Genomic DNA, 12,639 nt, shown 5'->3' on the forward strand with positions numbered 1-12,639 from the left:
CCATGTTTCACGGTTGGGATGGTGTTCTTGGGGTTGTACTCATCCTTCTTTTTCCTCCAAACACGACGAGCCGAGTTTAGACCAAAAAGTTCAATTTTGGTCTCATCCAACCACATGACCTTCTCCCATTGCTCCTCTGGATTATCCAGATGGTCAGTGGCAAACTTCAGACGTGTCTGGACATGCACTGATTTCAGCAGCGGGACCTTGCGTGCGCTATAGGATTTTAATCCATGACGGCGTAATGTGTTTCCAATGGTTTTCTTCGAAACTGTGGTTCTAGCTCTCTTCAGGTCATTGACCAGGTCCTGCTGTGTAGTTCTGCGCTGATCCCTCACCTTCCTCATGATCAGTGATGCCCCACGAGGTGAGATCTTGCATGGAGCCCCAGAACGAGGCAGATTGACCGTCAACTTGAACTTCTTCCATTTTCTAATAATCGCTCCAACAGTTGGTACCTTCTCACCAAGCTGCTTGCCTATTTTCCTGTAGCCCATCCCAGCCTTGTGCAGGTCTATTATTTTATCCCTGATGTCCTTACACAGCTCTTTGATCTTGGCCATTGTGGAGAGGTTGGAGTTTGTTTGAGTGTGTGAACAGATGTCTTTTATACAGGTAACAAGTTCAAACAGGTGCAGTTACTTCCGGTAATGAGTGGAGAACAGGAGGGGTTCTTAAAAAAGAACTAAGAGCCGAAATATTTACTAGTTGGTAATGTATCAAATACTTATTTCATGCAGTTAAATACAAATTTATTATTTAAAAATTATACAATGTGATTTTCTGGATTTTTGTATTACATTCCGTCCCTCACAGTTGAAGAGAATTTATGATACAAATTACAGACCTCTACATGGCTTGCAAGTGGTAAAACCAGCAAAATCGGCAGTGTATCAAATACTTGTTCTCCCCACTGTACGTAGCTGTCGGTCTTCTTCTGGCGTGTGAGCGCTCTTTTTCACGTAAACAAGTGCAAGTGCGCCCCCACGCTGGCGTGAAAGCGCCACAAACTAAAAGCATGCATTTCAATATAAAAAGTCAATAATACAATTGAACACACATTGCCAAAGGCAGAACGCGAACATGGCCATATCTTATTAAGTTATTCAGATAACTATAGCATAAAGAACATGCTAACAAGTTTACCAAACCTTCAGTGTCACTCCAAAACACCAAAATAACATGTGAAATGATATCATAAAAGGGTGTAATAATTTCACACATAAGTCGCTCCTGAGTATAAGTCACACCCACAGCCAAACTATGAAAAAAAACTGCAACTTATAGTCCGAAAAATACGGTAAGTCATTAAGTGATTTTTTTTTTTTTTTTTTTCTTGAAAATTTCTTCTGTGTTTCTGTGCGGTATTAATGTTGTTGTCTTTTACTTAAGAGGCACGGTCTATTGTTTTTAGTTGTGATTTCTTTCTATTTTTGAATTTAAGAGTAAACATTTATTGCGTTTAAATGGGTGTACTTGATCTATTAATATACACTGTATTCTCTTTGTGTTATTGTAAATTGGTGTAAAAAAATGGGGGGGGGCGCAATAATATCGCATATTGCAATAATTTATGAGATAAATTATCGCACACTAAAATTTGAAGAAGAAGAATTGAAGAAGATATTTAGATAAACTCATTCACTGCCATGACGATGATAGGCATCCAGTCATATGACTCTTTTCATCATTCTGTTGAGAATTTTATTTTTTCTTGTACCGTCAATAGTAGCCAATGAGTTTAGGTGATTTTTTTTTTTCAAGATACAGGAAGAGTTCGGTTGCCTTGATTCTTTTTACGAATTTGACACTTATTTGGCGTCTGTACCAATGTTGTGCTCACCAAATCTTGCTGTAAAAGACCACTTTTATTTTGTTAGTTGTATTGTCTGTTCTCCGTACTTGTGTGACAAAATCAAAACTACTGTAATCGAATTAAAAATTGCATGTAAAATTAAATGAATGTTGTAATTTCCACTCCACTTTTTTTCATACTCGCGTCAAATGCCAGTAATAGATGCGCTTCATCTTTGACTTACTTGAGGAATTGTTTAACTAACCAAAGCCCAAAGTGTTCTTTTTCCCCGCTTTATCTTTTATAAGAGTGTAATTAGCTCTATGTCATTATTATTGCCGTTGGCATTTTTCATTTTAATTTCGGGGACCATAACCGGGAGTGGTTGATGAAAAATGTATACTGTCGTGAATTAATTTTTGTACAATCTTACTTAATCATCTTTAAGCTTATTTGGGTCTGCTAAATTAAGTCTAGTGATGATTTCATAAAGGGTGCCTTAAATGGATGTCTACAATCCAGCAGAAAATTGAAACGAAGGGTTCAAAAAGTCACACAAGAAGATGATCATCTTCTAATCAGTCACTTGTTAATCGGAGGCATTAACAAGACACCGTGTCTTCATCTCATTTACCAGGTATTTAATGCTCTATGCGGTTTTCATATTTAAATTTATGCACTTTCCTAAGACTTCATTGATGTACCATTCCTTTTTTTTTTTTTTTTTTTTTTTAAATGTCAATCTATTCTTTGAAAGTATTCTGTACTTTCTGTTCTTCATTATAATATTCACTCGTCTTTTTTTGTCCAAGTATAATTGACTCAGAATAAGAATTTTAACATCACTTATAGGGGGGCAAGTAACAGTTATTTTCATAATCGAGTAATTGGACGATCAATTAAATGATTAATCGATTAAACGGATGAATCACTTTTTTCCAGTTACCTTCACAATTTACCTTAAGGTTGTTTGAGGTATGTTGTAAGTAACAATGAATATGAAATGGTTGACTGTTTCCTTCAAAAATAATATTTTATTATAGTTTCCTGACTCAGCTGTAGTCTACAACTGTATCGATTATCAAATTCGTTGGCAATAGGGCTGCAACTAACGATTACCGTAATTTTCGTACTATAAAGCGCACCTGACTTTAAGCCGCCATCCACCAAATTTGGCACAAAAACAGCATTTATTCATAGATAAGCTGCACTGGACTATAAACTGCAGCTGTCCTCACTGTATTATAGGATATTTACACCAAGGAACCACCATGAAGCTTTGACTCAATTCCTGCAAAGCTTCATTGCTTCAAGAAGCTTCATTTGGCCATCACTGTTCCCTTGGGGGAGACAGTCAACCTCCGCTGTCAACACTGTTCTTGTCCAACATGCCTTCTAGCATGCATTGCAACACTACATATGTAAATAACAATCAAAATTCATGTTCTGTGCTAATTATTTCTTCAGTTACTGTTCTATTTGTTTCATTAATTGCTAATCATGGTATTTGGTAACACTTGATTTGACAGTGGCGCCAGAAGACTGTAATTAGACAGTCATAACTATGACATGACACTGTCATGAGCTTTAATGATGGCTTATAACAGATGTCGTTTCGCATTATCTGGCAAATTATCTCACTTTTGAATGAATGTAAAAGATCCAAGCTGGACATAAATGGAGTTAGTGCCATAATTTGCCGGATGACACTTAATGACATCCGTCATAAGCATTCAGAAATGCTCATGATAGCATCATGTCATAATTACGACGGTCTTATGACAGTCTTATGACGCTGCTGTCAAATAAAGTGTCACCTATTAACACAAAAAAATCAACAAATAAGCCACACTGAACTATAAGCTGCGGGATTCAAAATGAAGGATAAAAGTAGGGGCTTATAGTCCGAAAATTACGGTACTTTCATAATTGATTAATCGGACAATAAATTAAACGATTAATCGGATAAATGTCACTTTTTTTTCAATTACCTTCACAATTTACCTTAGAGTTATTTTAAGCATGCTTTAAGTAACAATCAAGATGAAAAGGATGACTGGTTCCTTAAAATAATATTTTATTCCAGTTTCCTGATTTAGCTGTAATCTACAGTTGTGTTAATGATCATATTTGTTGGCAACTAATTTATTAATGAATTTTAATCGATTAGTTGTTGCAGCGTTATTAAGAAACTAGTTTAGACTGTAAGATGTCCAAAAATGTTTTCCAAAGTAAAAGCTGGTTTTTGTTCATGTCCTACTTTGACAAAAATATAATGAAGAAATCTGGTATTTACAACTGAGAAGTTATATGTATGTTATAATTTCATGTACTTAACTGTAGTCTACAAATGTATCACTTATCAAACTTGTTGGCAATAGGGCTGCAGCTAACGATTACTTTCATAATCGATTTATCCAATTATCGAATAAATGTCACTTTTTTCAATTACCTCCCAAATTACCTTGAAGTTGTTTTAGGCGTGTTGTAAGTGGTAATGTAGACAACACGGATGACTATTTCTTTCAAAAATATTTCATTACAGCTTCCTGACTTAACTGTAGTCTACAACTGTATTAATGATCAAATTCGTTGGCAACTAATTTTTTAATTGATTTAATCGTTGCAGCCTTATTAAGAAGCTAGTTTAGACAGTAAGATGTCCGAAAATTGGCAAAAATGAGAATTGTTGTTTTCCAAAGTAAAAGCTCATTTTTGTTCACGCCCTACTTTGACTTAACAATAATATAATGAAGAAATTTGATATTTACAACTTAGTTATATGTATGTTATAATTTCAAGAATTTAGAGAAGTTTAAGATGCAGAAGGTTCTAAACGTTTAATTGGTTATCAAAATTGTTGTGAATTAATTTGCTAATCGATTAGTTCTCGATTAATTGTTGCACCTCTAATCACTTACTTTCAACTCTTGGTATCTTCGTCGAGCCGTCCGTTAGCCAGCGTGTTGTCTTGTCTCTGTCTTACTACAAGGGTGATTGCGCCCCTTTTTGTTGGGCAATAAAAGGCTGAAACCCCTACATGGTTGAAACGTAGTTGGTTAAAAGCCATATTACTGCAGTAGTAAACTGCATGGTTCTTTTTACACATCCTAATGAAAGCGATAGCCTCACAGTTGGACTGGAAACATAATCGTTTCTTAATCTTCCATTGGCCACATTTAATGTACAATATTCACTATTACTGATGACAAAACATCTGATGAGACTGAGTTTAAAAATTTGCGCTCTACTGTATTTTTCCACAAATCGTTGATCCTGAGTGTTCCCGCTGGCAGTGTCCATGTAATGCGATCTTTCTACTTAGGACTTTTAATGGTTGATAAACATCAACATGAGCTGTTTAGTCACACTCCAATGTGTCGATGAAAAATCTCACAGCATCCGCTTTCTGTCCAGAAGGGCACACTGCGTTATAAAAAGATGACGACTCATAAGGTGCGAGTGTGTTGAGCATGACTGAGGGGGTCATTGTCTAAGGTCAAGCTCATCCAAAATGCTTGAATGGTCACCTTGATACAAAAGATAATCGCTGGATACAATAAAAGCCCTAATGTCTGCATAGTCTCTCTATTATCTGTAAAAACAAAACAATGAATTCAGACCGTTAGCTCTCTTTTTAAAGGTTATATGATAAATACTGTAAAATAAAACTCATATCTGTAACCAAAGAGGGTTTGATGGTCATTTTATTGCTGTGATAAATATGGAAAGGCAATGAAAAATGGATGGACAGTTCCTAAGCCTTTGTAATACCCTGTAATCTTCAAGGTGTCAAGTGTGCATACATGTTAGCCACATAAAAATGTTTACAGTATGTTGTAACCGCCTTTTCAGTTTTGTTGAATTTCCCTTTAAACATTATTTCTGGAGGTAAAAAACAATTCTCAAAGAAATTTGAGGAAGTTGATCTAAAATCCTGTGAGCCATTTAGAAGTCAGCATCTCTCGCAAGACTTTTGCATTTCTCAGGAGACTTTAGCATATCTTAGGAGACCTTCACGTTTCCCTGTAGATATGCGCATATATCTACAAAGCTTCACATGCCCGTCTTGAAAGTTGTGGCTCTGTTTTGAGCAATGGGTTGCCTAAGTATGAGCTCTAGAAATCGGCAAAAGTGACCGTTCCAAACTAGAATGGCCTGTTTCCCTTTTCAGCTAGTCCGTTACGATAGATGTGTTTTCTGAAATTCATGTTGTGAAACACATTTTTTTCAAACTGGCCACTGACTGTTTTGGAGGGTTGAGTCCAATGATTAAAATATGGCTCAAATGTGATTTGTCCCTGATCAAATCCCTGTCCAGTTAATGTACTTGTAAGTAAGTTCCTGTTATTACATATACAGTAAGGAAAATAAGTATTTGAACACCCTGCTATTTTGCTATTTTATTAGAAATCTTGGAGGGGTCTGAAATTTTTATCATAGGTGCATGTCCACTGTGAGAGAGATAATCTAAAAAAGAAAAAAAATCCAGAAATCACAATGCATGATTTTTTAACGATTTATTTGTGAGATACAGCTGCAAATAATCCTGAAAATCCTGAATCAGATGCTCCTGTTTGAGGTCTTTAGCACCTGTCCACCCCATACGATCAGTAAGACTCAAACATGTAACATGGCCAAGACCAAAGAGCTGTCCAAAGACACCAGAGACAAAAAGCTTTCCAGCTCCACAAGGCTGGAAAGGGCCACGGAGCAATAGCCAAGCAGCTTGTTGAAGAAAGGTCCAATGTTGGAGCAATCATTATAAAATTGAAAAAGCTAAACATAACGGTTAATCTCAATCGGAGTGGAGCCCCATGTAAGATATCACCTCAATGATCCTAAGAAAGGTCTGGAATAAGCCCAGAACTACACGACAGGAGTTGGTCAATGATCTGAAAAGAGCTGGGACTACCGTTTCCAATGTTACTGTTGGTACTACACTAAGACGTCATGGTTTGAAATCATGCATGGCACGGAAGGTTCCCCTGCTTAAACCAGCACATGTCAAGGCCATCTTAAGTTTTCCTATGACCATTTGGATGACACAGAGGAGTCAGGAGAGCAAAATTTGTTGTCAGATGAGACCAAAAAAGAACTTTTTAGTCATAATTCCACAAACCATGTTTGGAGGAAAAAGAATGATGAGTACTATCCCAAGAACACCATCCCTACTGTGAAGCATGGGGGTGGTAGCTTCATGCTTTGGGGTTGTTTTTCTGCACATGGGACAGGGCGAGTGCACTGTATTAAAGAGAGGATGACTGGAGCCCTGTAATGTGACATTTTGGGGAACAACCTCCTTCCCTCAGTCAGAGCATTAATGATGGGTTGTGGCTGGGTCTTCCAACATGACAATGGCCTGAAGCACACAGCCAGGAAACCAAGGAGTGGCTACCATAGGAAGGTGTTAGCATGGCCTAGCCACTCTCCAGACCTAAACCCAATAAAAAACCTTTGGAGACTGATCTAGAGAAGATCTGTGTGGAGGTGTGAGTCTGCAGTGTGTGCAAACCTCGTGAAAAACTACAGGAAACGTAGAAACGCCTCTGTAATGCAAACAAAGGCTACCAAATATTAATGCTTGTTTTCTCAGGTGTTCAAATACTTATTTGCACTTGTATCACACAAATAAATCCTTAGAAAATATTAAATTGTGGATTTTTCTTTATAGATTATCTCTCTCACAGTGGACATGCACCTATCATGACAATTTCAAACCCCTCCATGATATCTACGTGGGAAAACTAGCAAAATAGCAGAGTGTTCAAAAAGTTATTTTCTTCACTATGTATATATCTGTACCATAGAACAAAAGACACAATGGAATTTGATAATTTATTGCAGTCCTTATTCCTGACACATTTCTCGCAATTTGTAATATTTTAAAATAAATAAGATAACAATTGAATTATTTCAGATTCCTTCTTACGATTTTCCTCAACATCCCAGATCCTGTTTTCGGTTTCGATTATTCTGTGAAGAGCAAAAAGAAAAAACCCTTCAAAATCATAAACTTTATCATCAGTCATCATTAATTCTCCAGATTCAACAAACCTCGAACAATGAGTTTTGTTGAACATTCAGCTTGGCCAAATGAGTTGACCGCAACAACTTTGTATTCACCGCTGTCCTTTGGTCGCACTCTGAGGATGTACAGGCAGCATACACCGAAGGAGTTGGTAATATAGTAGTTGCTGTTTGAGCTGATACATTGGTCGTTGAGGAACCAGGACACTGTGGGCGTTGGGAAGCCTCGAACGGCGCACGTCATGTAGACCTGGTAACCTTTAGGTGGTGCATGGACCTTCAAAGGAACCAAGATGGATGGAGGCCTCTCAAAGCTGATAAGTGTTGAATTGCTTCCTTTGTGTGTGATTGGAACTTGAAGGAGAGTAAAATGGGTACGAATTAATATCAAGGAAAATGGACATTTGACAAGTACTAATCTTGGTGTGATTACTGACTCAGACTTGAACTTCGACAGCTATCTAAAGTTTGTCACTAAATCTGGACCATATTAGGCCGGCTATGAACTCATTACACTGACTACCTCTGAGACAAAGGATAGACTATACAATGTATTCAACACAGTGTTGTATTCATCAATGATGACTATAACGAAAATTATTTCTTCAACGAACATTTTTTTCATGACGATGACGAGACAATAACGAGCTAAAAACATGTCTTGGGACACTAAAACATAACACGAATGCCAGTTTTCATCTGACGAGACGAGAACGAGAGGAAAAAGCGACATAGTTTCCGTGATATTTATGTGTAGTTAACTTGCATTGTAGCAGTGTCTGGTTGTGTCAGTCTTGTGACGTGCTGTACCCCCCCCCACCCCCCAACTCACCCACAAGTGTCTTATCTTGTCAAGATAGAATATGCAGTGTTGCTTTAGCCTTTAAAGGTCTGTCCTGAGTGATTATCACACACGCAATGTAACTCGTAGCGTTAGCATAGCATTCACGTTAGAATTAGGCTATTGCTAACGGCCAGCGTCCTCTTAAACTCTCGGACAACTTTTTTTTTTTACATACAGTTCGTGGCATCTAGTTAGGTATAACCGAATATAATTTACTGTTTTCCTGCTGAGTGTTTGTTTTTACGTGATAGATATGTAGATGCTTGTAGATGCTACAATATGTGTTCGTCTGCCAATGTTCATTCTAAATAGTTGGAAACCTTTTTTTATTCATTTGTTTTTGGAGGGAAACTTTCCAATTTTACAGACAGAAATATTGCGTAAACGTGGTCTAAAACTAGACGAAATTAATCTTGAGTTTTCATCAACCAAAACTGAACGAAGACAAACACATTTTGAAATGACGAAAAAAGGGCTAAGACTAAGAAGTATTATCGTCCAAAAGACTAGGACACAAATTAAAAGGGCTGCCAAAAACAATACGACCGTATTGGCCCGAATATAAGACGGCCCTGATTATAAGACGACCCTTTTTCAAGACTCAAGTTTGAAAAAAGACTTTATGAACACCGAATTAATTTTTATACAGAAAATAATTACAGTACATCCGAAACAAATGATTATAACAATATATTTGAGAGAAAAAGCATGTTATTTTGCCTCATTCAAATCTTAATATCTGAACGTTTAAATATGTAAACTAAAGTGCAATCACATTCATAAATGAATGGCTTCTGGTTTTTGAAATGTAAATAAACTAGTGGTGTCAAACAATTAACATTTTTAATCGAGTTGATTACAGCTGGAAAATTAATTAATTGTAATTAATCGCAATTAATCGCAATTCAAACCATCTATAAAATATGCCATATTTTTCTGTAAATTATTGTTGAAATGGAAAGATAAGACACAAGATGGATATATACATTCAACATACGTTACATAAGTACTGTATTTGTTTATTATAACAATAAATCAACAAGATGGCATTAACATTATTAACATTCTGTTAAAGCGATCCATGGATAGAAAGAAGTAGTAGTTCTTAAAAGATAAATGTTCGTACAAGTGATAGAAATTTTGTATTAAAACCCCTCTTAATGTTTTCGTTTTAATAAAATTTGTAAAATTTTCAATCAAAAAATAAACTAGTAGCCTGCCATTGTTGATGTCAATAATTACTTACACAATGCTCATGGGTGCTGAAGCCTATAAAATCAGTCGCACCAAGCGCCAGCAGAGGGCGACAAAACTCCGAAAAACACAATTAACAAGATGACATTTCACTGTGTTGTCATGTGCGTTAATTGCGTCAAATATTTTATCGTGATTAATTAAAAAAATTAATTACCGCCCGTTAACGTGATAATTTTGACAGCCCTAAAATAAACCAATCTATTGTGATAAAACAACAAAATTGCAATATCTGCATTAACCATCAAAGTGAAGTCTAACTGTCACTGTAGTCTTGAAACAAATCTGAATAAGGAAAAACAGTGCAATAAAAAATGCAAACTGGTTAAACTTGAGAGTAGCTGAGATCTATCGTGACAGAACATCGCTTCAATGATATCTGGCGCCATCTAGCGTCGTGAATGGGGAGAGTAGCTGAGATCTGTCATGACAGAACATCGCTTTAATGATATCTGGCGCCATCTAGCGTCGTGAATGGGTATAATGTCTAGACTGCGAATATAAGACGACCCCTTCCTTTTCAGTCTTATTTCAATGCAAAAAACAGTCTTATATTTGGGCCAATACGGTAATTAAACACTTAAAAGTGAAAATCTGGGCTAAAAACGCTTTTGTATAAAGCAGCATTATCACACCTGGCCCGATTGTTCAAATACCCAATTATATGATTTGCTTTTCATCCATTTATTGGTTTTTACTTTTGTTTTGTTTTTAACTGTCTTACTGATTCAACATAATTTATGTATCCGTTTAGTTGTGTTTTCTAAATTGTCTCGCTGATTTTCATGTGATGAAAACACTTTGAATTACCTTGTGCTGATTGTGCTATAAAAATATATTTGCCTTGCCTTGCCAAGTACTTTGCTTTCAGTATGGATTGTAATAATTGCTGGATTTCAAGAGTTGCAATGTTAACAAATTTTGTTGTAAGCAATTAATAACACACCTCTGTTTCTATTGACTCCCCACGTTGGAGACTGTGACGGGTCAGAGAGTCCCATGTCATTCTTGGCAAAGATCCGGAAATGGTATTCCAGCCCGGGAAGGATGTTGCTAACTGTGTAGGTGTTTGTGAAGAGGCGGTCCGCTATGGTTTTCCACACTCTGGTGTTGGAGTCCCGTTGAGCCACTGCATAATAAAGTCTGTCGTCCAGTTCCTGGTCTGGTGACGGAGCCCATGTTATCAGCACTCTTCCATGGACAGTTTGCTCAAGTTCCACTGGCCCTGGGCTCTTGGGTTCATCTGTGTGCACAGAAACAAAATATCAACATCTTTCTTAGACTATTTCCTTGAATGTAGCTTGGGGCAAATTTGTAGTAGTCTTGCTTGTTCACTTTGTTCATTTTGTGTGGTTAACAAAAACTTAAGTGTCCTGGAGCCAAATCCATATTTCGATCTGTAATCGGACGTGAAGGCCAAGTTGGAAATTGAACTTCGGACCTTCTTACTTTGAGGCAGCAATGCTAGCCATTCTAAATTGCCAATTTATATTGTTGAAATTTTAGTTCCGGCTCTAGAAAAGTATTGGATTTCAGCTTAAGACTCCAACTGGCCTGCCAGTGACAACAATGGACATCCACTTTGTTTAAACAGGAAGGACTGACTAAGAATGCTCATGTTTCAGTTCCATTGACATCCCGCGCCGTCAATCGTGGCCATTGAGGTAAATTTCATAATTATTCATTATTTTTACCTGTAACTCTAACTTCAACGTCAAAGGAAGCCTGCCCGACTGAGTTTTTTGCTATGATCGTGTAGATGGCGGAGTCTGAGCGCTTAGATGAAGGAATAACAAGCTGGGACATTCCTTCCGAATTGACAACTTTTATCCAATCGGGTAGCTGTTCATCGTCTTTTAGCCATGTGATCTCCGGTGGGGGTTCAGCCTGGATTCATTAGATATCACTGTCAGTCAACTGTCGCACTGTAATAAATTACAAAGTATCTTTAAAGAAGCAAATACAGACAGTGTGTAGGTTGATACCTCATAGAGAATTTTTACACGTGCTGAATTTCCTGCTCTGACAACAATGAAGTCCTCTGGGTCTTTGAAGTAAGGCCTCACTGGAAGGGAAGACAAAATCATCATCACTGCCCAAGGTAAATCCTATTATATTTACAGCAGGAGGGATAAACAACTTACTGTTGGGATTCTTTGCACACACCATTGCAGACGGAGGACTCGGATCCCCGGCTCCAGACTCATTAATTGCGAGAACCCTGAACTCGTACTCTGCTCCCTCAGTGATGTCTTTAACTGCATAGTTCACATCTGCAGCATAGATGAAAACAATGCCACTATCAAGACTGTAATTAAACTAGGGCTGCAGCTATCGAATATTTTAATAATCGAGTAATCGACTGAAAATTCTATCGATTAATCAAGTAATCGGATAAAATATATTTTTGGTGAAGAGCAATTATAAATATACATGAGAAATCAGGACATTTCATCTAATATTGACCCATTTTCAGTCATTCAATGTCTTTATTTTCAATGTACATTGTTTAAAAACAGCCAAAAATTGCATCTCAGATGTAACTAGAGTTAAAAAAAAAAAGACTAATTCACTGCTTTCACTCAAAAAACTTTTAGATCTTTAAAAAAAAAAAAAAAAAACATTATAAATATATATATGGCGAAAAATACTCAGGTGACTTGACGTTCCGGTCTGAGACCCCCCAATTTAGCCAACTTTCAAAATTGTCCGATAT

General features: G+C 36.9%; 1 protein-coding gene across 1 annotated transcript in view; it reads right to left on the reverse strand.

Moving 5' to 3' along the window:
• Window positions 1–7,644: 7,644 nt before the first annotated feature.
• The window catches only part of LOC130922073 (immunoglobulin-like and fibronectin type III domain-containing protein 1), a 30,797-nt gene continuing 25,802 nt past the window's right edge, over window positions 7,645–12,639 (reverse strand). Inside the window, exons 20-25 of the mRNA XM_057846584.1 lie at window positions 12,068–12,196; window positions 11,909–11,988; window positions 11,618–11,810; window positions 10,870–11,166; window positions 7,853–8,179; window positions 7,645–7,771 (exon numbers count right to left, since the gene is read on the reverse strand). Coding sequence (XP_057702567.1) covers window positions 7,767–7,771; window positions 7,853–8,179; window positions 10,870–11,166; window positions 11,618–11,810; window positions 11,909–11,988; window positions 12,068–12,196 — 1,031 coding nt within the window. The 3' untranslated portion in view covers window positions 7,645–7,766. The remainder of the gene's footprint in view (window positions 7,772–7,852; window positions 8,180–10,869; window positions 11,167–11,617; window positions 11,811–11,908; window positions 11,989–12,067; window positions 12,197–12,639) is intronic.

This window comes from Corythoichthys intestinalis, chromosome 9 (genome assembly GCF_030265065.1).
Source record: "Corythoichthys intestinalis isolate RoL2023-P3 chromosome 9, ASM3026506v1, whole genome shotgun sequence".
In the NCBI taxonomy this organism is placed as follows: domain Eukaryota; kingdom Metazoa; phylum Chordata; class Actinopteri; order Syngnathiformes; family Syngnathidae; genus Corythoichthys; species Corythoichthys intestinalis.